This window comes from Macaca fascicularis, chromosome 11 (genome assembly GCF_037993035.2).
Source record: "Macaca fascicularis isolate 582-1 chromosome 11, T2T-MFA8v1.1".
NCBI lineage: Eukaryota > Metazoa > Chordata > Mammalia > Primates > Cercopithecidae > Macaca > Macaca fascicularis.
This window is the reverse complement of record NC_088385.1, coordinates 96475454-96502274: the sequence shown is the minus strand read 5'-3', so window position 1 is coordinate 96502274 and position 26821 is coordinate 96475454. Positions and strand designations below refer to the sequence as shown.

Sequence of the window (26821 nt, the reverse complement as noted above, 5' to 3'; positions counted from 1 at the left end):
TACATCTAGTTCTAGATCCTTGAGGAATCGCCATACTGCTTTCCATAATGGTTGAACTAGTTTACAATCCCACCAACAGTGTAAAATTGTTCCTATTTCTCCACATCCTCTCCAGCACCTGTTGTTTCCTGACTTTTTAATGATTGCCATTCTAACTGGTGTGAGATGGTATCTCATTGTGATTTTGATTTGCATTTCTCTGATGGCCAGTGATGATGAGCATTTTTTCATGTGTCTGTTGGCTGTATGAATTTCTTCTTTTGAGAAATGTCTGTTCATATCCTTTGCCCACTTTTTGATGGGGCTGTTTGTTTTTTTCTTGTAAATTTGTTTGAGTTCTTTGTAGGTTCTGGATATTAGCCCTTTGTCAGATGAGTAGATTGCAAAAATTTTCTCCCATTCTGTAGGTTGCCTGTTCACTCTGATGGTAGTTTCTTTTGCTGTGCAGAAGCTCTTTAGTTTAATTCGATCCAACTTGTCAATTTTGGCTTTTGCTGCCGTTGCTTTTGGTGTTTTAGACATGAAGACTTCCTTGTTTTAAGCCACTGAGATTTCGGGGTTGTTTCAGCAGCATAACTTAGACCTTCGTGACTGATACAAAGGGCCAGAGAGATCATTTAGGCCTGTGAATCAGACCGTGTACAAAAATAACAGAAGGAAGTGTACTGAGTCAAACTGAATATTTGGCTCACCTATAGGAGTTTAAATTTTAAAGAATGTTTGAACACATTAATGACCAAACAAAACATATCAGTGGACTTGTTTCAGTCAGTGGGCCATCAATTAGTGAGCAAGGTTACAAGGTTATAGAATAAAAGCTGTTTTTTCAATAATATAAATACAATGAAAATGGCTCTGTACAAGATCACTAAATGGAGGGACGGGCACGGTGGCTCATGCCTGAAATTCCAACACTTTGGGAGGCTGAGGCGGGTGGATCACGAGGTCAAGAGATCGAGACCATCCTGGTGAACATAGTGAAACCCCGTCTCTACTAAAAAATACAAAAACTGGCTGGGTGTGGTGGTGTGCACCTGTAGCCCCAGCTACTTGGGAGGCTGAGGCAGAGAATAGCTTGAACCAGGGAAGTGGAGGCTGCAGTGAGCCGAAATCACACCACTGCACTCCAGCTTGGTGACAGAGCAAGGCTGTCCCCCCCCCCCCAAAAAAAATCACTAAATGGAGTAAACTACAGTAATTTTTATAACTGAGAAGAAACCCTAGGGTGGCCAAGTTTAAAATATATTCATATATTATGTTAGAAATTGTTGAGATTTGGAATTTTCTTTTTAGATAGAAAACCAATCTTTAAAAGAATCTGGTTTCTTTCTACTAAAATCACAACTCTATTGTAATACACAGTGAAGACTTTTAAGATTTTAAAAAATTCTCTAATTGTTTCACACAGATATTATCTCTTCCTCTTTTAGTCCCTCATTAAGTCACAACATTTTATTGGGTGCCTACTATGTGCCAGTCATTGTTCTGACATATGGTGGATTACCAAGAGAATGTCTCCGCCCTCACGGAGTTTATATCCTGGTGATGGTCCCACAGGTGGTTCTGACATACTCCCTCTGCAGGTTTTGCCCTCGTTCTCATGGGGATTACTCATAGAGAATGTATATTTCAGGGAGAGATAAGTGGTTGTTCATGCTTGCTTTTTTAAAGAAAAAATATCTTTTTAAGTATAAAAATCAGTGGTTTATTAGTACATTTATCAAGTTGCAGAACTGTCACCACTATCTAATTCCAGAATATTTCATCACCCCAACAAGAAGCCGGTCCCTGGCAAACAATCCATATTCTGTTGCTATGTATTTGGCTATTCTGAACATTTTATATGGATGGAATCATACATTGTGTCTGACTTCTTTACTTAGCACAGTGTTTTCAAGTTTCATCCACACTGTAGCATGAATCAGTACTTCATTCCTTTTATTTGCCAGGCATATAAATGTGTATGGATGCAGCACATTTTATCTACCCATTAATCAGTTGATAGACATTTGGATTGTTTCCCCTTTTGGCTATTGTGAGTAATGCTGCTATGAACATTTGTGTCTGCATTTTTATGTGGACATATGTATTCAATTATCGCGGGTACCTACCTAGGAGTGGAATTGTTGACTGATAGGGTAATCCTATATTTAACTTTTAAAGGAACTCCCAAATTCATGAAGTCAAAAGAATTACCATAGGGCTCAGCAATTCCATTCCTAGATATAAAGCAGTTGTACAATTTTACATTCCCACCAGGAACTTATGAGAGTTTCCATTCCTTTACATCCTCACCAACACTTGCTATTATCTGGCTATTTGATTATAGCTATTACAGGGAGTGTGAAGTAGGTTTTGTGATGTTGATTTATATTTCCCCTATTGCCTAATGATGTTGGGCATCTTTTCATGTGCTTATTGGCTATTTATATACCTTTTTGGTGAAATGTCTATCAAATATTTTGCCCTTTTTTAGCTGGGAGGAATATGTGTTTGAAGAAAAATGAAAGTTTAATGATATAGAGAACGAAAGGAAGGGCTTATTTTGAAAATGTGGTAAGAACTAAGTGAAGTGAAAGAAGTGAGTCTTGAAAAGATTTGGGAAAAGAGTATTTATGGCAGAGGAACTAGCAAGGGCTGTGAAAAAAAGTATAACACAGTAATGGGATAGAAAATGACTGGAAGGCAGAGCCACAGCAAATAGAGTGGTCTAGGACAGGGATCCCCAACCCCTCGGCCATGTACCCGGTACTGGTCTGTGGCCTGTTAGGAACGAGGCTGGATAGCAGGAGGTGAGCAGCAGGTGAGGAAGCCAGCATTACGGCCTGAGCTCTGCCTCCTGTCAGATCAGCAGAGGTGTTAGATTCTCACAGAAGCAGGAACCCTATTGTGAAATGCACATGCAGGGATCTAGGTTGTGTGCTCCTTATGAGAATCTAATGCCTGATGATCGGAGCTGGAACAGTTTTATCCTGAAACCATCCCTCACCTCCATTCCCCTGTCTATGGAAAAATCGTCTTCCATGAAACTGATCCCTGGTGCTAAAAGGTTGGGGACTCTAGGAAGCCTCTTTGAGGAGTAACATCTTAGCCAATACCTGCTAGCCATCATCAATTCCATCTTGCCCTCATCTCTCTCATCATAGTCACTTGGAAGGTCTGAGTGATGCTTCACATAAACTGACCTTCAAATGCATAATCTTAGGATTGAGATGGAGAGGGAATGGGGGAATGTACCCTCTTTTCTTTCTAGTGGGAAAAGTAAGTAGAAACCTATTACAACTGTCAAAATAAAAGGAATTGGCTAGGTAAATTGTAAATTATTACCATGATTTGACATTTTTTGGAGACACTAAAAGCTACGGCATTTTTTTTTTTTTTTTTTTGGTAAAAAGGGAAAAATGAAAGTCTAAGCCCTAGAACATAAGTTACCAGATTCTTAGAATATGTAAGATAGCCATTCACCAGGTACTGTTGGTTCAGGACCAAGGACAGCATCTAAGTTTTTTTTTTTTTCCTGCCCCCCTTCCCCTGCTCATTTTAATTACGCCATACCCAAACAAATATCTCTTTATGTTTCTACTGCTGCTACTCCAATAATGCCAGAATCTATCAATTTTTGCAGTGCCTTCCATTTGGGGGAAGAGCATTCATGGCAGAGGAACTAGCAAGGGCTATGAAGAAAGTAAAACACAATAATGGGATAGAAAATGACTGGAAGGCAGAGCCACAGCAAATAGAGTAGTCTTGGACAGGGATCCCCAACCCCTGAGCCACGTACTAGTACGGTCCTGTAAGGAACCAGGCTTCCACTGTACTGAAGGTCATCCCATGACTGTGATGCCTTTACTAATGTGCATTCTTTCAACACTTTACCCCTATTATCTTCACTGAAATAACATACACATAACATTTACCATTTAACCATTTATAAGTGTGTGTAGTTCAATGATATGACATATATTCACATTGTTTTGTAACCATCACCACCGTCCACCTCCAGAACTTTTTCAGTTTCACAAACTGAAACTCCACACACCCATTGAACAATAATTCCCCATCTTCTCTCCCCGCAGCCCCTGGCAAATGGCAAACACCATTCTACTTTCCCTTTTTTTTTTTTTTTTTTTTTTTTGAGATGGAGTCTCGCTCTGTCACCCAGGCTGGAGTGCAATGGCATGATCTCCGCTCACTGCAACCTCTGCTTCCCGGGATCAAGCGATTCTCCTGCCTCAGCCTCCCGAATAGCTGGGATTACAGGTGCCCACTACTGCGCCCAGCTAATATTTGTATTTTTAGTAGAGATGGGGTTTCGTCATGTTGGCCAGGCTGGTCTCGAACTCCTGACCTCAGGTGATTCGCCCACCTCAGCCTCCCAAAGTGCTGGGAGCCACTGCGTGAGCCAACGCGCCCAGCCCATTCTACTTTCTGTGTTTCTCCTTACTACCTTTTTGTTCACTCTGCTGATTGTTACAGGATGGTTCATTGGCAGCATAAGCATCACACCTAGGAACCTGTATTTACTATAAATGTAAATTATTGCACCCCATTCCAGACAGACTGAAACAGAAGCTCTGGAGTAGAATCTGCATTATAACAAGTCCTTTGGATGATTCTGATGCCCGCTAAAGTTTGAGAACCATTGATCTAGTGGCTTTAAATGTAAAAATCAGTAGTCTTTAGTACTTTCAAGTTGTAAACTTACCCCACTAATTCCAGAACATTTTCATCACCCTAAAAAGTTTCCATTTTTTCATTAGTAATCCCTCCCCATTCTTTCCTCCCCCAGTCTCTGGCAACCATTAATCCACTAATTCTACCACTTTAAAAAATCACAATTGAAGTCCTTCTTCCCCTGTAAGTCTTTCCTGATACAAAAACATTTCCAAAATGTCTTAAGTACATTTGACACTATTGAAATACAATAATATGGTTATTATATATTTTATAACATTCCCATGGTTATGATTGACCTACTGCTTCACATAACTTTCATTGATTGTTTCATGTGGTGAGTCTTATTTCCCTAATTAGATTCTAAGCTGTTTGACCTAAGCATCCCCATCAAGGGATGAATGGATACAGAAAATGTGATATATATATATATACACATATATAATGGAATACTATTCAACCATGAAAAAGAATGAAATCACGTAATTTGCAGGAACATGAATAAAACTGGAGAACACTATGTTAAGTGAAATAAGCCAGGCACAGGAAGATAAACATTACATGTTCTCATTCATACATGAGAGCTAAAAAAGTTGATCACATGAAGATAGAGAGGGGAATGGTAGATTCTCTTTCTCCCAGAGAATGGGAAGGATGTGTGGGTGGGAGGAGGGAAATGAAGAGAGGTTGGTTTACAGGTACAATCATACAGTTACATAGAAGAAATAAGTTCTAATATTTGATAGCAGAATCAGGGGACTATAGATGACAATAATGCACTGTACCAAAATGGCTAGAAAAGACAATTTGAAATGTACCTGACATATAGAAATGATAAATCTTTGGGTGATGGATACCCTAAATGTCCTGACATGATCATTATACATTCTATGCATGCAACAAAATTTCACATGTACCCCATAATGTACAAGTAGTGTGTATTGATAAAATTACAAAATACTTTAAACTATTGGAGGACAATGATCATGTTTTCTATTTATTTTGTAGACTTTTTCAGTAAATATAGAGCTGACCAGCCACAATGTCAGCTTTCAATCAATGCAGAAAATATTTATTGTGCCTCTACTATGTGTCACAGATTGTGCTGCCTATAGAGTGATACTAAAATGAGTAGAACGCAGTTCTTATCTTTACTGACCTTTCACTATGGTAAGTGCTGGTAGACACAGAAACATAATGTGGATGTAAATGCAGCAACATAAAATAGTGCTAAGTAGAACTCTAAGTTGCATACCATCAGGACCCAAAGGAAAAATAGTAAGTTGTATTTTTATAAGGAGGAATAGGTTCAGAGAAAGAGGATTTTACATAAACATATCTTCCCTGAGATACATTTCTTTGTGTATAAGTTGGAGCAAGACAGTAGCACAGGCATTCACGAGTACAAAAACAGCTCCAGCAAAGGCTCCAAAGGGCGTAGTTAACTGCAATGGCTTAAGGACTGGCCCAGGGTAGATGAGTGGTTAGATATAAAATAGGACTTGGTTTGAGGCATTTAAAAGTGAACTAAAAATGCATTTTAAAGAAGATCTATGGCACGATATGCCAGTGGTTCCCAAATGTTGATGCATATTATAATCACCTAGAAAGCTTGTTTGAAAATAGATTTCTAGTATTCACACTAGACCTTCTAAATGAAAACCTCTGGGGTGAGGACTAAAAATCTTTACTTTTAGCAAGCTACCCTGGTGAATCTTATGTAATTTGTTGGTAAATGCAGGGTGGACAGGTGGAGGGGAGAAATTGTGAAGTTAGAAAGCAAGTTGCTGTTACTGAAATATTCTAGAAGGCAGAAGGCAGGGTCTGTGGAGTGACAGGAGCCATTGGACAGAAAGATAGGAAGATAAAATATATGGTGAGGAGCATGCCTGTAATCCCAGCTACCTGGGAGGCTGCTGCAGGAGGATCACTTGAGCTCAGGAGTTCAAGGCCAGTCTAGGCAGCCCATCGTGTATATATATATATATATATATATATATATATATATATATATATATATATATATATATATGTATGTTGAGGATGTAGTTGATAGGACTTGGAGACTGAATGTTGACTTAAATGAATCATGCAGTTTTCAAAAATGTAATGCATTATTGATTCAAACCCATCTTGTACTTTTCCATGTGCTCTCCTATACTTTGGAGGAAGTGTATCAATAAGGGAGTTCCCCTGCCTGTAAACAGGCTCAAAGTATGTTCACTCCAAGTGCTATATAGTAAGGTGAACAGTAGATGGCACTTTTGTACTACGCTGAATTTCCAAATTTGTAGACCAAGGAAGAACCAGTGCTAAAATAAAAACAACTCTTTGTAATGCCCAAGTAAATAAATTCAATTTCTGTTTTGGGAGAACTGGAAAAGAAGGGCTAATTAGAGGTCGGTTTGTCCTACTTAGTACCTGGCCTGCAGTAAAACCTTGTAGGTTTTTAAATACTGATCCTGCTTGTGGCTCCCACTCATATAAATGATTAGGTTGCAATCCAGAGAGGTCTAAATAATCATTGTAGCAAGTGGAATTAGGCTTGAGGTTAGAAAAAATTTCTCCAACTTAGACCACATTTCCAAATTTCTACCTCTCAGCTTTCACTATTTGCAAAGGTGAAGAAAAGCAGAAAAGAACAAAATCAACTATGGAAAAGAACAATGGGAAGGGCAGTTTAGAGTAATAAGTGAGGACAGTGGAATGAAAATAAAGGAGATATTACTTTCATTTTGTAAAACTTATTATTAAAATCTTGGCAAAAATGCAATGTTTTATACATTTATAGTACACTTGCAATCACACAAAAGTCATGACAGTGATTAAGAGAGTGGATTCTGAAGGCACACTGCGAGTGTCTAAAAATCTCAACTCTGCCACTTCCTAGCTAGCAGTGTGCCTTGGGCAAGTAACTTAATGTCTCTGCATATCAATTTACTCATCTATAAAACGGAAATGGTAATAATAGCACATCTCTAATAAGATTGTTATGATCACTAAATGTCAAAATCTGTAAGGTACTTAGAAAAGTCCTAGCATGTAGTGAAAACATAGGTAGGTATATTAGTCCATTCTCACGTTGCTATAAAGAACTACCTGAGACTAGGTAATTTACAAAGCAAAGAGGTTTAATTGGTTCATGGTTCTGCAGGCTGTACAGGAAGTATAGCTGGGGAGGCCTCAGGAAACTTAAAATCATGGTGGACGGCAAAGGGGAAGCAGGCACATCCTACATGGCTGGAGCAGGAGGAAAAGAGCAAAGGGGGAAGTGCTACACACTTTTAAACAACCAGATCTCATGATAACTCACTCAGAACAGCAAGGGGGAAATCCACCCCTGTGATCCAATCACCTCCCACCAGGCCCCTCTTCCAACACTGGGGATTACAATCCTCCGTGAGATTTCGGTGGGGACACAAATCCAAACCATATCAGTAGGTGACAAATTTTTTAAGATAAACGTTAGGTGATAGTAGTAATAGGTAGTTTCCCTCCCATCTTTTAAATTTAAAACATGTGTTTCCTGATCACTGAGAAAAAAAGTAAAAACTAAACTTTTACTAAAACAGTTAAATAAAAATCTATACTTTTTTTTCTTTTGAGCTAGTTTCTAAATCTCCAACTTCTTCCTTTTTCTGCTTCTGCTCTGCCCAATATTAGATACAACATGGCTATGAGTAATACTGAGGTCCTGATTACTCTTCAGCTTCTGGTATTATTATTTTATTATTGTGGTGAAAAACTTGTAATGAAATTTACCACTTTACCCATTTTTAGGTGTACAATTCACTGGCATTAAGTACATTCACAATGTTGTGCAAACATCACCACTATCTATTTCCAGAACTTCATCATCCCAAACAGAAACTCTGCACCCATTCAACAGTAACTCCCCAGTCTCCCTTACCCCCAGCCCTAGTAACCTCTATTCGACTTTCTGTCCTTACGAATTCACCTATTCTAGGTACCTCATATGAGTGGAATCATACAATATGCTCCTTTGTGTTTGGCTTATTCACTTAGCAAAATGTTTTCAAGGTTCATCCATGTTGTAGCTTGTATCAGAATTTCATTTCTTTTTATGGCAGGATAATATTTCCTTATATGTATATATCACACACATTTTGTTTATCCATTCATCTGTTGGATACTTGGATTGTATCCACTTTTTGGCTATTGTAAATAATGCTTGCTTTGAACACTGGCATCTGTTGGAGTCTCTGCTTTCAATACTTATGGGATATACCTAGCAGTGAGATTGCTGGATTATAAGGTAATTTTAGGTTTAACTTTTTGAGGAACTGAAAATTTTTTTTAACAGAGCTACATCATTTTACATTCCCACCAGTATCCAGCATTATTTAAAAATAATTTTTAAATATATTTGGCAGGCTTTTAAAATAAGTCAAGCCTAAACTGGGAATATGTAGCAAAACTAAGAGTCCTGCAACAGTTTGCTGACAAGTTGCTGGTATCAACACTCTCAACATATCATCTCCTAGACTAATGTAGTGTTTCTCAACATAGACAGCTGAGACTCCCATAGTAATCATCTATGGAGCTTGTTACATCAGAAGGGCCCTGGATCCCACCTTGTATATGTTGATTCAGCATCTCTGGAAATGGGGCCCCCAAATCAACATTAGAAATGCTAAAGCATGAGACTCATCAACCCTAGATTGCTGAGTTCTTGAAGGTAGGGGAAATATCTTAGTCATCATTGTGTCCCTCAAGGCCAAACATACAACAGATATTTAACAAGTGTATACTTAAATTAACTAACACTGTAATCTAAAGCCTACCTGTTTAGTTGTTAAGTACCATATTTAATAAAATTAAACTCAATCACTAGACAACTAGGGAATCTGTAATTAAGGTGTGTAGCATACCTTTCATTTGCATAAAACACATATCTTACCAGCTGTGCTCTATCATGCCTTTTGATGTAGCTAAGGATCTTTACACTATATGTAATTTTCAGCTCAGAACACACTTTGAGGCAGGGTTAAAAAAAAAAAAAAAGGATATGGACTTGGAATTAGAAGAACTGCCTGTGTGACCTCTAAGACCAATATCTAGGAATCAAGTTTATAACTTGGAAACATTGAAAACATTTTGTAATTCTACCAACTACATTGTTTGACTGAAGCACAAATGATACTATGTGTGACAAAGTCTGCTGTAGAAAGGTGGTCTCATAACAACAACAACAACAAAAAAAACCAAAAACCATGTTTCCAAAAAGTTTAGTGCTCTAAGGTATACGCAAATCAGCAAATGAGATTGGAAACATATCGCAGAACATTATTAACTGTATGCACGACATTTATTCATTCACTCATTCATTCATCACGCACATCCAGCATCTATATCAATATCCCGCAGGGCACTGTGTGGAAAAACAGTGGTTAAATAAATTCAAATCCGCCCTCCGGGGATTTAGTTCCTTTTAGTATATTAATAACTAGCAAGCTGCCCCACTTCAAAGCTTTACGTCAACAAAATAAGCGGTAGGGGATTACCTTAAACGTCACGAGTGCTGTCTCTTTAAAACATAATAGAACTCTGATTGCATCGATCACAGGCTCACAACTCCCTTCCATTCATCGCTCTTATTCCCGTCCTGGTTACTATCCCGCTTCCTGACGTCAAACCACAGGGAACGCGAGTGTTAGTAAACATGGCTTTGGTGTGTAGCCACAACTGAACCGGAGCACCCCTCCCGTCCGCTCTTTACAGGGCTGGCGGTGTCTCGGGGCTCGGCTAGCCATGCTTGGAGCGCGGGGTTTGACTGGGCCGCCGTTGTTGTAGTGACCGGGAGGCGCTGCCGCTCTGGGCAGACGGTTCCGGGAGCCGCACGGTCCCCTCTCCTGCCCCATCCCCTCCCCTCCCCTCCCCGGGTTCCCCCACCCGCAGGAGCCTGGGGCGGACCACTCCCCCCCGATGGCCTCAGCCACGGTAAGAACGGGTTGGAAGTGCGGGGGGATCCCTCCCCGGAGCCTGTCCCGCCGGCTGCGGAGCCAGGTCCGGGCCGAACCCGCACCTGACGGGAGATGGAGGCAGGTGTCCGCAGCCGGGTCCTGAGCCCCTCGTCCCGGGGCGTCCGTATCTCACTCTCTGCCACCGGGGCGGACGGAGTGCAGAAACCAGACCCAGCTCCCGGGCGCTCTTCCCCGAGTTCCGGAGCTCCGGACTGAGCCGGGCGGTCCCACGGCCCCCAGAATTCTTGGAGGGTTTCCGTGGAGCGCCTACGTCAGAATCACCTGGGAAGTACTTAAAAAAAAAAAAAAAAAGTACCAAAGCCGAGGCGCATCCTAGCACCTGCCTGCCCTGTGCCAGCGGGCGGGGCCCGGGAACGTGCATGTCAAAGGGGCCGCGGCTCCTAAGATGCGCTGGACTCTGGGGAGCGCGAACAGAGCGTTTTGCCGGCCCTGCGGGGAGAGCTGGCGCCGGCGTCTCCCTGTAGCCGGACTGGGCGCCGCGCCCGTGGGTGGGCTGCTGCCCCGTTCCGCCGCCCAGCCAAGCCGCCGCCTGAGTGGCCATTCCCAGGCCGGACTCCGGGGGAGTGGCAGCGTCGATCCCGGCCCCCAGAATTCGAGGTCTGCGGCGGCTTTCAAAACTTGACGACTTTCCTTTCCAGGAGGACCCCGTTCTGGAGCGTTATTTCAAAGGCCACAAAGCTGCGATCACCTCCTTGGACTTCAGCCCCAACGGCAAGCAACTCGGTAAGTCTTATTCTTGTTTTGCTTTTGTAATGAGACAAAAGCTCCACGGGCCGGAAACCTTTCCTCCTGTCCGGGCAGGGTCCCTAGAAGAACGGCTAGGGGCCTGTATGGGGGTTGAGAGCACCCGGAGACGAGGGCCCAGCGCGGCGGGGCGCAGCTGGGGTCCCCTCGGCCATCCCGGCCCTCGGCCATCCCGGCCCCCGGCCCGGCCAAGAGTCTCGTACGTATCCAGCAGTCCAGGCCTGGCGGACGACTTTCGCAAACTAACCACCAGGAGGAGTGAGTGGGCAGGGGAGGGGTTTGTCCTGGGCCCGGGGAGGGTGGGGTGTTGGCTGGAGAGTTCGTGAAAAGTTGTGAGCCGAGCAGGAGGAAGTGGGGAGAGAGGAGTTGGGCCGTGCCGGAGGCCGAGGACCGAGAGGGCTCAGGTGACCCCTGGAAAGCCCGGGTGGCTGGAAAGAAGCCCAGCGCCTGCATGAAAGGAAGAACCTGCCGGGAAGTACCTGAGCTCGAGCTGTGGGTTCCGCCGCCCTTCCCCTGCATGGTGGCTGGGTGGCTGCGTCTGCGCCCCAGCCCTGAGAATCCGGATGGCGGTGAGGTGGACTTGGGCAGGCAAGAGCTGCCTGCTGCTGGCGTTTTTAACAGTGGCCTATATCTTCGTGGAGCTCTTGGTCTCCACTTTTCATGCCTCCGCAGGAGCCGGCCGTGCCAGGGAGCTGGGGTCAAGAAGGCTCTCAGACCTCCAGAAAAATACAGAGGATTTGTCTCGACCGCTTTATAAGAAGCCCCCTGCAGATTCCCATGCACCTGGGGAGTGGGGGAAAGCCAGCAAACTCCAACTCAACGAGGGTGAACTGAAGCAGCAAGAAGAACTCATTGAGAGATATGCCATCAATATTTACCTCAGTGACAGAATTTCCCTGCATCGACACATAGAGGATAAAAGAATGTATGAGTGTAAGTCCCAGAAGTTCAACTATAGGACACTTCCTACCACCTCTGTTATCATTGCTTTCTATAATGAAGCCTGGTCGACTTTGCTCCGTACTATTCACAGTGTTTTAGAAACTTCTCCTGCGGTCCTTTTGAAAGAGATCATCTTGGTGGATGACTTGAGTGACAGAGTTTATTTGAAGACGCAACTTGAAAGTTACATCAGCAATCTTGATAGAGTACGCTTGATTAGGACCAATAAGCGAGAGGGGCTGGTTAGGGCCCGTCTGATTGGGGCCACTTTCGCCACTGGGGACGTCCTCACTTTCCTGGATTGTCACTGTGAGTGTAATTCCGGTTGGCTGGAACCGCTTTTGGAAAGGATTGGGAGAGATGAAACAGCAATTGTGTGTCCTGTTATAGACACAATTGATTGGAATACTTTTGAATTCTATATGCAGACAGGGGAGCCCATGATTGGTGGGTTTGACTGGCGTTTAACATTTCAGTGGCATTCTGTCCCCAAACACGAAAGGGACAGGCGGATATCAAGAATTGACCCCATCAGATCACCCACCATGGCTGGAGGACTGTTTGCTGTCAGCAAGAAATATTTTCAGTACCTGGGAACATATGACACAGGAATGGAAGTGTGGGGAGGTGAAAACCTTGAACTGTCTTTTAGGGTGTGGCAGTGTGGTGGCAAATTGGAGATCCACCCGTGTTCCCACGTGGGCCATGTGTTCCCCAAGCGGGCACCGTATGCTCGCCCCAATTTCCTACAGAATACTGCTCGGGTAGCAGAAGTTTGGATGGATGAGTACAAAGAGCACTTCTACAATAGAAACCCTCCAGCAAGAAAAGAAGCTTATGGTGATATTTCTGAAAGAAAATTAATACGAGAGCGGCTGAGATGCAAGAGCTTTGACTGGTATTTGAAAAACGTGTTTCCTAATTTACATGTTCCAGAGGATAGGCCAGGCTGGCATGGGGCTATTCGCAGTAGAGGGATCTCTTCTGAATGTTTAGATTATAATTCTCCTGACAACAACCCCACAGGTGCTAACCTTTCACTGTTTGGATGCCATGGTCAAGGAGGCAATCAATTCTTTGAATATACTTCAAACAAAGAAATAAGGTTTAATTCTGTGACAGAGTTATGTGCAGAGGTTCCTGAGCAAAAAAATTATGTAGGAATGCAAAATTGTCCCAAAGATGGGTTCCTTGTACCAGCAAACATTATTTGGCATTTTAAAGAAGATGGAACTATTTTTCACCCACACTCAGGACTGTGTCTTAGTGCTTATCGGACACCGGAGGGCCGACCTGATGTACAAATGAGAACTTGTGATGCTCTAGATAAAAATCAAATTTGGAGTTTTGAGAAATAGAGCACAACAGCACTTTCGTCATGAGCTGACAATAGTGTCAAGAAAGTCAAAGAGCCTGAAGGGCCTCAGTGAAGATTGTAGTTTATTTTATCAAAAGCCACCTAGCAGTCGTCTGTGGAGCACTGGAAAGCTGGGGTTCATTTTGGTATACCACACTGAAACTGGGTACCCAGAGTGCTGCTGTTTAATATTTCACAGTGCCTTACTTATATGGGTTGTTTTATATAAGAGCTTTGTCAATATGGTCTCTTCTTAAAAGAAGTTGACTGTGAATTGAAACACACAAGACATTTAAGTGCCAGACTTAATATTAAAGAATGTAAAGGTCCAAGTAAAATGAGGTATGATTTATGTTGATGGGTAAGTTCACCGCACATCCCATTTTTTAACAAAACTCACGAATGTGCAGTTGGAGCTATTGCTATTTTCATTACATAGAATTTGAATTTCTTTTTCAGCCAGCACATTAAATTTTAGATTTTATTTTTTAATTTTTTTTTCTAATCAAAAAGAAAGAAAATTGAGCTTAATGCAAAAGGCCTGGTTTTAGAGATACGTGTAATTGGAAGAGGGCATTTGTTTGAGTGTGAGTTTGGAGGCCTTTTTAACATGCAGACGTACCCATATCTAAATGAAATGGGGAGATACTTACATTCCATACTTTGTAAACTTGAGCTATTGGACTTCACTGATCTATATATTAATACCTCAAATTCCTCTTGATTTGTAAGCTGTCCTCTCTGTGTACGTGTTTTTGTGTGCAGGGCATTTTCTGATTGCACTTCCTTAACTTATGAATGTACTAGAAAGGGACTCATTCCGAATACTATGCCTCCCTTTGTTAATGCTTAATCATTTAAAGTAAACACAATTGAGGCCTCTCTGAAGTTAAACCCAACTATGTTTATTAAAATGTGTGAAACTGAAAGTGGGCTAGGTTCTGCCAAGGCTGTGGAACTCTCCTACGAATTCTGCTGATCAGGAAATGTAAGAATTTATCTTTAAAATGCAAGGAAAAAAGACTGCCTTGGCAGTTGTGAATGCTGCTTTCTGTCTCTAGCACCGAGCCTGGCACTTAAGTGCCGCTTTCAGGAAGTGGGTGAATGAATGACTGAATGAATGAATGGCTCAGCTGAGGAATGTGACTTTGGTCAAGTTATTTGATGTGTTTGGGCTTGGTTTTCTCATCTGTAAAATGTGGGTGCTGAATTGGATCTTAAATATCCCTTTCAGCTCTTAAATGTTGATTATACAGCATATTCTTCCCAGATTCACTCACTGTGCAATCTTTACAATACTTTTTATCTTTTTCACTTTTGACATAGGTAATGTTGTTGAGCAGTTGAGCAATGTTCAATCCACTTGTGAAGCTGGAGAAGAGAAATGGGTTTTAAAAATTAAGTGAGCTGAGGCTGGGCGCGGTGGCTGACACCTGTAATCCCAGCACTTTGGGAGGCCAAAGTGGGCGGATCACGTGGTCAGGAGATCGAGACCATCCTGGCTAACACGGTGAAACCCCGTCTCTACTAAAAATACAAAAAATTAGCTGGACGTGGTGGTGGGCACCTGTAGTCCCAGCTACACGGGAGGCTGAGGCAGGAGAATGGCGTGAACCCAGGAGGTGGAGCTTGCAGTGAGCCGAGATCTCGCCACTGCACTCCAGCCTCGGCAACAGCCAGACTCTGTCTCAAAAAAAAAAAAAAAAAAAAAAAAAAGAGAATTAAGTGAGCGGAACTCACCTGAAGTGGTTTACTTCTGTGGGTTAAGAAGTTTTAGTCAGTGTTTATAGTCATTTCATTTTGATAATTGTTGAACCAATTTTGTTTTTAAAACCTTTAGACTCTAAAAGTAGTATTTTGACTAAGAATATAAATATTTCCAAAACTAAATTATTCGGGAAGTAAACAGTTTTTTTTTTTAAGTATTTTTACTGGTTTTATACCAATATTATATCCAGAAATCACAGGATGAATTTAGAATTAAATCTCAATTAGTACACTTTGGCCTAGATTTATGAAAAATGCATGCTTCGTAAAGAGTCCACTGTATTCACGAGTAAAGTTGCTTTTAGTGTTTACTTGATGACTTGGAGAGTAAGAATTTTGCAAAATCTGAATTAAGGAAATTCTTTAGGATAACCATTTGAAAAAATAAAATTGCTATGCAATCTTGAATATTTTCTCTTTTGCCTCGTAAAATGAAAATGCATTCATAGTTTCTGTAAGTTATGTAGCAGCCTTAAAGTTTATCAACGAATTGTCCAGATTCCACATGCAGCATGCTTGGCCCTGCATTTAATTTAAGAAGGGTTAATAATAATGCTCTGAGTTTTTCAAAAGGGATTCTCCTAAACCCACCCACTTCTTTTGCCCAGGCTGCTTTTTAAAAATACTTTTTTATTTTTTACTTATGTTTAAATTTTCTCTTTTTATTTATTTTTTTGTTTTCTTGTTAGCCCCCTATTATATGGGATAACTAAAATTGTTATATTTTGAAAGTACTTACTACATTATTTTTATTTTAGTATCTTGATGCTCCTATCAAAAGGGAAATGAGGCTTTAAAAAATAAAGTACCTTAATTTTTTATTGACTTTTTGCCCTAAATTGCTAGGTGTGACCCAGCAATCTTTTAGGAAGAGATTTTACAGTGGTGCTTTATTTATGTCAATAATCCAGTATAGTTAGGCTGTTCATTCCTCATGAGTGCATAACAGAAAAGCGGGACTTTCACATTTTCATATTTAGGCACGTTCCAATTTAATTCCAAAAATACTCTGTAATTCTACATTTAAAAAAACTGATTCCCTAATTTGAATTTATTAGTACCAAAGCTCTCTTTTGTTGTAGACAATTAAGAGTTGACCTTTTAAGTTAATGTATATGCTTAAAAACAGTTTTAGGAAAATATTTGGTAGACAAGGAGTTTCAACTTTAAATGTTCACTATGTCATTTAGTGTCCAACTCTATGGATACATGGACTATCTAAATAGGCGTTTTTAGTCATTAAAAAAAAAAATCTAGTCACTAGGAGGATTTCTATCACTCAAAATAACTTGTTTGTAAAAGAAAATTTGTTTACTTACCCATTAGTAAGTTCCTACATATTCATTATATGATGGCAAATGAAACTTTTCTAGGATGAAGACAGCTTATTTTTAAGTTGTATGGTCTTAGTTGGTTTAGGGTCTCAATTTTAATTAACAAAATACTTGGTTTTCATTTGCTTGTCCTTTTGAATTCCTGTTTTAATAATTTTAAAATGAGCACAAAGAATGTTAAAGTTCAGATTAATCTCTTCTGAATGATTTTTTTTCTCTGTGATGAGTTGTTTCTGACTTTTTTCCTTTTGTATTTGTAATGTTGATTAAGACATAAAATAAAAAGTGTGCCTGATTATTTTTGCAAATAGATTGTGATTATTTTAGCCTGTGGGAACGTACTCCTGTGTATATATTTATAATGGCAATGGAAGTAAGTTCAGCTTGCAGTTCTTTTACTTATTTGAAAATTCAGACAGTAGATATTTAAAAAGTCAAAATTCCCATATTATTTTACAACGTATAGTTAATCAGCAAGTATTCTGAAGGGGTGTTAGTACTATTATTTTATTAACTACTCATGAGCAAACTAGAAATGATCAGGGATCTCTGGGGCCCACTTGGGCCACTATAAAAGGAAGCAATGGGCACCTGGACATATTAGCACCAATTTCACTACCCTGGGTGGAAAAGAAAAATGTCTGTCCTCTAAACAACAAATCCTCATATTTCCCTGGTCCATAAATGCAATTCCCTCCCACCAGTGGCATGTCTCTTCCTCTTTAGTGATTCCTAAATCCCTATACCCCTGTCTCTCCCTGGCCAGACACACTGCCTGAGAATGACTATTGTAAGGACTCTAACATCAGATGGTCTTATAGCTGCATTTAGCATATATATAGGTGACCTAAACATATTTTCACTAATTTTTATACACTTAAAAGTTCCTGCAAATACTTGTATTCTAACCTTACTCTCTTACTAAGTGACTTGCAGCTCTGTATAAATCACTTCATCTCTCTGTGTTTCGGGTTCACGAGTACAAAAAAGACTGGAAAATCCATAGAGACAGTACGTTAGTGTTTGCCAGGGTCTGGGAAAGGGAGGAATAGAGAATGCTAACAGAGATGAATTTTTGGCAGGTGGCAGGGGGTAGGGGATTATGAGAATGTTCTGGAATTAGTGATAAAAGTGCAAACGTTGGGCAAAACACTGGTGTACTTTAAAAGGCTAAATTTTATGGTATTTAAATAATATCTCAGTTTTTAAAAAATACCTCAGGTAAAAAAGCAGGCTGGAGAATTTCGGATGTCTCAGAAAAGATTTCTCTTTGCATGCTAGACCTCTTTGCATGCCTCTGTGCACGCTAGACTTTTAGAACAGGCTAGTAGGATTTAGTATTTAATAATACTTGAATCATTTTGTAATTTGCAGAATTAAGAAAGTTATATATATGAATGAATCAGTCTGCTTAGTGTTAGGCGGGGCTTGGAAATAAGTTTATGTGGGAGGTTTTCCTAAAATTTCAGAGAAACTTCAATAAATCCTTTTGGACAGGAGGTGGAGATTACTGTAAAAGGTGAAACAAGTTCCTGAGTTGTGTAGTTGTCCACAGCAGAAATGAAAATTAGAGGGCACATGTCTTCAGGACCTCCTGAGGCTGTGTCATGTTAAAAAAAAAAAGAAAAGAAAAGAAAATTAGAGAAGTCCTTCTAACTTAATAATTTTTGGGATACTACTTTTTCATTCGTGCCAAGCTTTATCAGTCTTCCAGGCTGGGCTAGGAGTGATATCTACTGCAGGCCAGCAGTGTCTTTGGGTGTCTGGTCACCATTCTAATCTGTCTATTTGCATTTATCTAATCCTGTTCAAAAGGGGAAGAGGAGGCAGTCTATTTATTTACTACTCCCTTATTTAGTTAAAGCTACTGTATGCCAGATGCCATTTTATGCTCTGGGTTTACATAAAGAGGGGAAGAAAGCAGATGTGCTTCATGAGATGGTATGAAGAGTTCATGGTCCAGTGGTGGAGACAAATATTAACAAGTAAACACAAATCCATTTGTCAGTACAACTTGATGCAACAAAGGAAAGTAGTCAAAGCTGTGAAGGAAAGGAATAGTATGCTGCTGGTTTTTTTTTTTTTTTTTTTTTTTTTTTTTTTTTTTTTTTTTTTGAGACCAAGTCTCACTCTGTCACCTAGGCTGGAGTGCAGTGGCATGATCTCGGCTCACTTCAACCTCTGTCTCCCAAGTTCAAGCGATTCTCGTGCCTCAGCCTCCCAAGTAGCTGGGACTACAGGTGCATGCCACAATGCCCAGCTAATTTTTGTATTTTTAGTGGAAATGGGGTTTCCCACCTCAGTCTCCCAAAGTGCTGGAATTATAGGTGTGAGCCACTGTACCCAGCCATAGAGTGCTTTTTAAAGGGAGGATAACAGTGGAGACATCCTTAAATTTATGGGGTCAAGGAATACTTCCCTGTGAAAGTTAGATTCAACTGAAGACCAGAGGAGAAGTTAGCTAGGTAAAGACTAAAAGGAGAATAGCATAGGCAAAGACCAAGGCTGGGAAAGAGCTGTCCTAGATCAAGAAAGTGTAAGAATGCCAGAATGGGTAGAACCTGGTAAACAAAGAGAGAGGAAGCTGCAGGGGAGGCAGAGACAGCTTCGGCAGGGCCTTGAAGCTATAGTGGGTTTAAATGGTGACCCTCCAAAAGATGTGTCCATGTCGTAGTCCTTGGAACCTGTGATGTGACCTTATTTGGGGGGAAAAAAGTCTTTGTAGATGTAAGTCTGCAAAGGATCTTAATGATTATGAGATCATCCTGAATTATCTGTGTGGGCCCTAAATCCAGTGACGTGTCCTTGTAAAAAACATACTGAGGAGATAAGAGGAGGCCATGTGAAGCCAGAGGCAGAGATTGGAGTGACACAGCAACAAGCCAATGAGTGCCTAGAGACACCAGGAGCTGGGAGAGGGAGGGAATGAGATATCCCCTAGAGCCTTTGGAGAGAGTGTGGCCCGGTCAACACCGTGATTTCAGGCTTCTGGTTTCCGGAACTGTGAGATAACAAATTTCTGTTGTTTTATGCCTCCAGGTTTGTGGTAATTTGTTACAGCAGCTACAGGAAACTTGACACGTTTTAGGATTTTGTTCTGAGAGTGGTGGAAATTGTTGGAGGGATTAGTAAGGGAATAACATGATTTGTACCTCAAAAAGACCACTCTGGCTACTATACAGAGATTGTACTATTAGTAGGGAAATCATTTAGGGGGATTATAGTAATACCAGCAGATGATAGTGGTTCAAACTAGGATGGTGGTCTTCAAATTACTGTGATGGTCTGGGCAAGACAGAAATTTGGGAATTATTAGCATACAAATGGTATTTAGAGTCATGGGAATGAGTGAGATCACCTGGGAAGAATGTAGAGCAATGAGAACAAATACCCCATGTCTGAATATTGAAGATATCCAACCTGTAGATCAGAAGAGGAGATAGCAAAATAACCTAAGAAAGAATAATCAGAAAGATAGGAGGGAAAGCCATTATAGTAGGGTATCATGAAAGCCAAGGTTAGGAGTGGGGTAGAAATGTTGAAGATAGAGACAATATTAAATTGTCATTAGAGAGAGTGGAGGAAGAAACTAATAGAGAATCATGCACTGCTTTGGAGTATATAAGACTCATGTAAACTTAGTTATCATAAATGTATAGTGTTTCCAATCTGTTTGGGGCTTGGGGTGACCAGCAATTCTCACTGGTATAGTTATGATCTCAGAAAAGGCAGAGTGCTTGGGATTTTTGCCAGGGGAATTTGAAGGAAGGAGGCAGAGTCAAGGGATTGAACGTTACGTGTATGAGGGGGATTATAATTGAATAAGGAGAGAAATGAAGGTTATAAATTGGTTAGTGAAGTGAAGATGGTGAGAAGAGAGCCTCAATGGAGAACATGGGTCTGGATGAGAACATGGGTCTTGGAGTTCTGGATGAGATGGAAGTGAGTGAGTCATAAGGAAAGCAAGTTGTCCTGGTGGGTTGCAATCAGAGATTTGAGAAGTGTTCATGTTCTGCTGGTGACAAGATTTTTAGAATGAGCGGCTGAGGAGGCAGGAGAAAAAAGGTCTTTGGAGAGGCCCTATTTTCCCCTTGGTCTGAAATGTTCTTCACCACCTCACCCTTTATTTGGCTGACTCCCTGTCCTTCACACCTCCACTTAAAATGCCCCCGATCATTCTATCTAACTTAAGATTCCACCTCCACACAAAATAAAGCTTCCTGCTTTATCTTTCATACCTCTTAGCACAATTTAAAATGATATAAAGCCAAGCACAGTGGTGCATGCCTGTAGTCCCAGCTACTCAAGGGGCTGAGGCAGGAGGGATACCTTGAGCCCAGGAGTTTGAGACCAGCCTGGGGAACATAGCAGGACCCCCATCTTCAAAAAATTAATATAAATAAATAAATTTAAAAAATGATACGTTTGTCTGCGTTTCCACTTGAATTTAAGCTCCTCAATTAGAGATTTCTGTCTGCTTTGTCACTTAGGACTCCCCACTTTTGCCACAATGCGTTACATGTTGCTGGGGTCATGTATCTGTTGAGTTAATTCATAGTGCTCAGAGTTGAAATGGAAAGGAAGACTGTGACTGAAGTAGGTGACATGTGAAAGAGAAAATGATTGCTGCTTGAAAGGTGACAGGAAACTTGGTGTCCACAAGCAGAGTCAAGGTTTAAGTACTTAAGGAGGAAGAGGGACTTACAGAGAGGAGGATGTGAATACAAGAGGCATCATCTAGTGGGTGTTGTGGCCCAGTGGTAAATTTTGAGGAGAAAAGGCATGGGTACCAGGGTCAGCTTAAGGGGATATCCATAGCATTATGGGAGTGAAAGTTTGCACAATGATTGATGACCAGAGAGGCTTGAGGCTTCAACTTCGGGTCATAATTAGAGGAAGCAGGACCTGAAGCATAGTGGATTTTTTCTTAGTAGACTCTTAGAAGGTAGGATATACTAGTCTGTTCTCCCACTGCAATAAAGAAATACCTGAGGCCGGGTGCAGTGGCTCATGCCTGTAATCCCAGCACTTTGGGAGGCCGAGGCAGATCACCTGAAGTCAGAAGTTCGAGACTAGCCTGGCCAACATGGTGAAACCCTGTCTTTACTAAAAATAAAAAATTAGCCAGGTGTGGTGGCACGCGCCTGTAGTCCCAGCTACTCGGGAGACTGAGGCAGGAGAATTGCTTGAACCCGGGAGGCAAAGGCTGCAATGAGCTGAGATCGTGCCACTGCACTCCAGCCTGGATGACAGAGTGAGACTCCATCTTAAAAAAAAAAAAAAAAAAAAAAACCCCGAAACTGAGTAACTTACAAAGAAAAGAGGTTTAATTGACTCACAGTTCTGCAGGCTATACAGGAAACATGACTGGGGAGGCCTCAGGAAACTTAACAATCATGGCACTGGGCGAAGGAGAAGCAGGCACATCTTACATGGCCAGAGCTGGAGGAAGAGAGAGAAGGGGAGGTGCTATACACTTTTAAACAACCAGATCTTGTGAGAACTCACTCACTATCACAAAAACAGCAAGGAGGAAATCTGCCCCTATGATCCAATCACGTCCTGCCAGGCCCCTCCTCCAACATTGGGGATTACAATTCAATATGAGATTTGGGTGGGGTCATAAGTCCAAACCATATTATAGGGGCTATTAGGTTTCACAGGATGGGTGGAAAGGTGATGAGAAGGAAGAGGATGAGAGAAAACAAAATAGCCTTTGAAGTGTTATCATCCCCTTTTATGGTTGCAGAAGCTGAAATTTCAGTAACTTGCCCAAAACTATAAAGGTAGTAGGCAGCAGAGCCTAGCAGTTGTCCCCAATCTTTTTGGCACCAGGGACTGGCTTCATGGAAGACAATTTTCACAGTAGGGTTCACACTTCTATGAGAATCTAATGCCGCTGCTGATCTCACTGGAGGTGGAGCTCAGGCCTTAATGCTTGCTTGCCTGCTGCTCACCTCCTGCTGTGCAACCCAGTTCCTAATAGGCCACGGACCAGTACCAGTTCGCAGCCTGGGGGTTAGGGACCTCTAGCCTAATAGAGTCTGGTTTGAGTCTTATTCCAGAACCATACCCTTTTCTATTAGGTCAGTCATCTCTTTCCCAGAGGGCCACATTCACATTTAAACGAACAGTAAAAGCCTTTAAAAGTATTTTCACATGGTTTGCAGAATCTGACCTGTACTTTAGAAGTTTCTGTTGAAAACTGCATAATTTTAACATTGAAGTTGTTACTTCCCCCACTTTTTCCTTCAAGGTTATCCTGTCATTGATTAAATCCTTCTGTAACATGTGGTTTGCTTGTACGACAAATGATAGTAAAGAACAAGGTAATCTTTCCTTTTTTGACTGAATAGAAGCAAACTGAAATTTGGAACTTTTTAGTTACTTTCCCTGCAGTGAAACCATAATAAAAGTTTGCCAAAGATTTTTTTTTTTTCAAATTCTTGATGGCAGCCTATGTGGTACTTTGTGGAGCTTCTCCTATTATAGCTTAAAAAATTACTAAACCTACAAAAGCTGAAAAATTACAAAAGCTAATTTAGTGTAACACTAAGAGGTAGTAACAGAGTGCATTGTTTCTCAAATTTCAGTGTGCATCAGAATTCAGTGAGAAACTTGTCAAAAATTTATATTCCCAGGTCTAACCCCAAATAATGTGTAATTTACTAGAAATATGTATTTTTAACAAGGACCCCAGTAACTCTGATGGAGATAATTCATAAATTCCCTTGCTTTGAGAAGCACTGGTTTATTGGTTAAAAGCCTAGGCTTTGGAAGTGGGTTAAAAATTGAGCTCTTTTCACTTTTCATCTATGTTACCTTGACCAGTTACCTAACCTCACTAAGCCTCATTTCCTCTTCTGTAAAATAGAGATAATGATATTTATCTGCCTTGTTGTTAGGATTAAATAAAATAATACTTATAAAGGTGCCTAGTCTGGAGTACAGTGTTGCAGTCACAGCACACTGCAGCCTTGACCTCCTGGGCTCCAGCCGCCTGCCTCCCTCAGCCTCTGGAGTAGCTGGGACTACAGGTATGCACCACCAAGCCCAGGTCATTTTTAAAATTATTTGTAGAGATGGGGTCTCGCTATATTGCTCAGGCTGGTCTTGAACTCCTGGCCTAACATAGTCCTTCTGCCTTGGCCTCTCGAAGCAGTGGGATTACAGGCATGAGCCACCATGCCTGGGCTTGAGACTGATGCAGTATTGAAAAATACTAGACCCATAGTACTAATTCAGTAAAGGTTTCCGTTGTTATTGCTAGTCTTCAAGGACATGAAATTTGAATAAATTCAATTTCTTCAGCTTGTCATTACTAAAGATTACTTTTTAAAGCACCCACAGCTCCTTTAGACCCAGCTTATACTAGCAAGCTAATTACTTAGTATCAGCTAGAAAACAAATATGCTTAGCTATTTCCTTATTCAAGGCAAAGGGATTTTAAGTGAGTGCCGTCACTTAATTATATTATTATGCAGTGCTTGCATAGTACAAACTACTTCTGACCATATTACAGTATTAAAGTTTGTCTAGTCAAGATTGGAATATTGTCTTTTTATTGTACAACCCTTTCCCTCACTTCCATCTAGGTTTATTGTTGTTTTGAGACAGTCTCACTCTGTCACCCAGGCTGGAGTGCAGTGGTGCGATGTCAGCTCACTACAGCCCCAATCTCTTGGGTTCAAGTGATTCTCATGCCTCAGCCTCCCAAGTAGCTAGGACTATAGGTGCGCGCCACCACGCCCGGATAATTTTTTGTATTTTTAGTAGAGACAGGGTTTCACCATATTGGCCAGGCTGGTCTCAAATTCCTGGCCTCAAGTGATTCACCTGCCTTGGCCTCCCAAAGTGCTGGGAGTACAGTGAGCCATTGTGCCAGGCCCCATCTAGGTTTATAGATGTATGTCTTGGGATTGCCTTTTATTTTTCATTTCTTAAAAATATTTATAAAAGAACTCATTCTCATAGATTTCTTTAGAAGATTTCCCTATTTTTCCCCTAAATAAAGCAGTCTGGTGTTTCTTTTGTGACCCAAAGGCAAGCATGAACCTGGAAATGCAGCATAAAGTACAAAGTCATGGCACCACGTGAAACTAGAAAGCTGAGTTTATTTTCAGTAATGGACTTTATAGTAGGACATAATGGAGGTAGAAAATATAGAGAAGGACTTCTGAAATAGTTGAAAAATCCAAGGATTTCTATATGAAGCTAATCTGAACTATCAGGATTTTTTTTTTTTTTTTTGAGACAGTCTCACTTTGTTGCCCAGGCTGTAGTACAGTGGCACAATCTCAGCTCATTGCATGCAACCTCTGCCTCCCGGGTTCAAGCTATTCCCCCGCCTCAGCCTCCAGAGTAGCTGAGATTACAGGCGTGCAGCAGAGTGCCTGGCTAACTTTTTTGCGTTTTTAGTAGAGATGGGGTTTCACCATGTTGTCCAGGCTGGTCTCGAACTCCTGACCTCAGGTGATCCACCCGCCTCAGCCTCCCAAAGTGTTGGGATTACAGGCGTGAGCCACTGCACCTGGCCAATCAGGATTATTCTGAATATGGAATGAAAAGGCCTGAGGGAATATATTTCAAATGTACAAAGTTATCTAAAATATGTACTATTTGGCCAGGCATGGTGGCTCACACCTGTATCCCAGCACTCTGGGGGGCCGAGGTAGGCGGATCACCTGAGGCCAGGAGTTCGGGACCAGCCTGACCAACATGGTGAAACCCTGTCTCTACTAAATACAAAAAAAATATTTAGCCAGTGTGGTGGTGCATGCCTGTAGTCCCAGCTACTTGAGAGGCTGAGGCAGGGGAATTGCTTGAACTAGGAGGCAAAGCCCGCAGTGAGCCGAGATTCTGCCACTGTACTCCAGCCTGGGCGACAGAATGAGACTCCATATCAATAATAATAAAAAAAAGAATAAAAACATATTTCTGCCTCCAGTGACGAAAGTAATTGGTAGCTGAAAATATCAATAGCAAAAATCGCAATCTTGCACCAACGTAGTAATTGTAAAACTGGACAAAATATATGTGAGTTAGCTGTTTTCAGGCATTGACCTATAGAGAGTGCAAAAACTATGATCTTTACAAGAAAGAAAGCATGCAAGGTGATGATCTCCTTGACTTTCTTCCTGGGAGCATTTTTCCTGCTGCACAGCAGAGAGGTAGAGCAGCCTCCAAGTAACAGCCTGGTTGAGCTCAGGGTGTGCAGAGTGGGAAACTGTGAGACTACCAGGGATCTCTCACTGCTGAACTGAGAGCTGAATGGTGATACTAATGACCATGCAGGGCTGGATGTCTAGGTCTCTAGCTTCAACAAAGAGGGAGTCTCTCTGAGCACTTCAGACATTGAGTTGAGACACCAGAAAGGCCAGATCTTTAGGAATCAGGACCACATGTGAAAGAAAGGGCCACGCCCTAGGACTTATTTCCAAGCTCAAGTAGAACCATGCTACCAAAGAGCAAAAGGAAGTGTGCAAGACCAAAAAGGAGCCACCTACAATTTAATTGCCTCCCAGTTAAAAAAACAAAACAGGCTGGGTGTGGTGGCTCACACTTGTAAATCCAGCAGTTTGAGGGGCCAAGGCAGGCAGATCACTTGAGGCCAGGAGTTCGAGACCAGCCTGGACAACATGCTGAAACCCTGTTTCTACTAAAAATACAAAACAATTTAGCTGACTGTGGTAGTGCACACTTGTAATCTCAGCTACTTGGGAGGCTGAGGCACGAGAATTGCTTGAACCCAGGAGACAGAGGTTGTAGTGAGCCGCGATTGCACCACTGCACTCCAGCCTGAGCAACAGAGCGAGACTCTGTCTCAAAAAAACCAAAACTGAATCCTGAACTCTAGTTAGTGGGATTTCTTTTGCAGTGGTGTGGTTTCATGATTCTGAAACTACTGTTTGTATTTTAGGATTGAGCAAAGATATATTGAGCATGGGAGCCAGGTTTCTTATTGTGGGAAAAGAGAGTCACAAATATGGGAAAAGGGA

General features: G+C 41.4%; 2 protein-coding genes and 1 long non-coding RNA gene across 24 annotated transcripts in view; 2 read left to right on the top strand and 1 right to left on the bottom strand.

The window, feature by feature from the left end:
- The window catches only part of LOC135966399 (uncharacterized), a 77826-nt gene extending 66159 nt beyond the window's left edge, over positions 1-11667 (bottom strand). For 5 of the 6 annotated variants that reach the window (XR_010579709.2, XR_010579713.2, XR_012420482.1 and 2 more), the window contains exons 1-2: positions 10721-10938; positions 10200-10319 (exon numbers count right to left, since the gene is read on the bottom strand). This is a non-coding gene — a long non-coding RNA (uncharacterized lncRNA). Of the gene's footprint in view, positions 1-10199; positions 10320-10720 lie in introns of all 6 variants that reach the window. The other variant, XR_012420481.1, reaches the window with a different exon arrangement.
- POC1B (POC1 centriolar protein B) overlaps positions 10513-26821 on the top strand; it is a 101972-nt gene continuing 85663 nt past the window's right edge. For 13 of the 17 annotated variants that reach the window (XR_010579707.1, XR_012420479.1, XM_074007510.1 and 10 more), the window contains exons 1-2: positions 10513-10635; positions 11318-11402. Coding sequence is in view for 8 of the 17 variants with exons in the window: in XM_074007507.1 (XP_073863608.1) it covers positions 10621-10635; positions 11318-11402 (100 nt within the window). In the remaining 9 variants the exon portion in view is untranslated. Of the gene's footprint in view, positions 10636-11071; positions 11403-19679; positions 19863-26821 lie in introns of those variants that run through there. The other 4 variants (XM_074007512.1, XM_074007505.1, XM_074007506.1 and 1 more) reach the window with 2 other exon arrangements.
- GALNT4 (polypeptide N-acetylgalactosaminyltransferase 4) lies at positions 11740-17131 on the top strand. Its single transcript, XM_005571833.5, has one exon. It carries the CDS (start codon positions 11987-11989, stop codon positions 13721-13723), a length of 1737 nt encoding a protein of 578 aa, XP_005571890.3. The 5' UTR covers positions 11740-11986; the 3' UTR covers positions 13724-17131.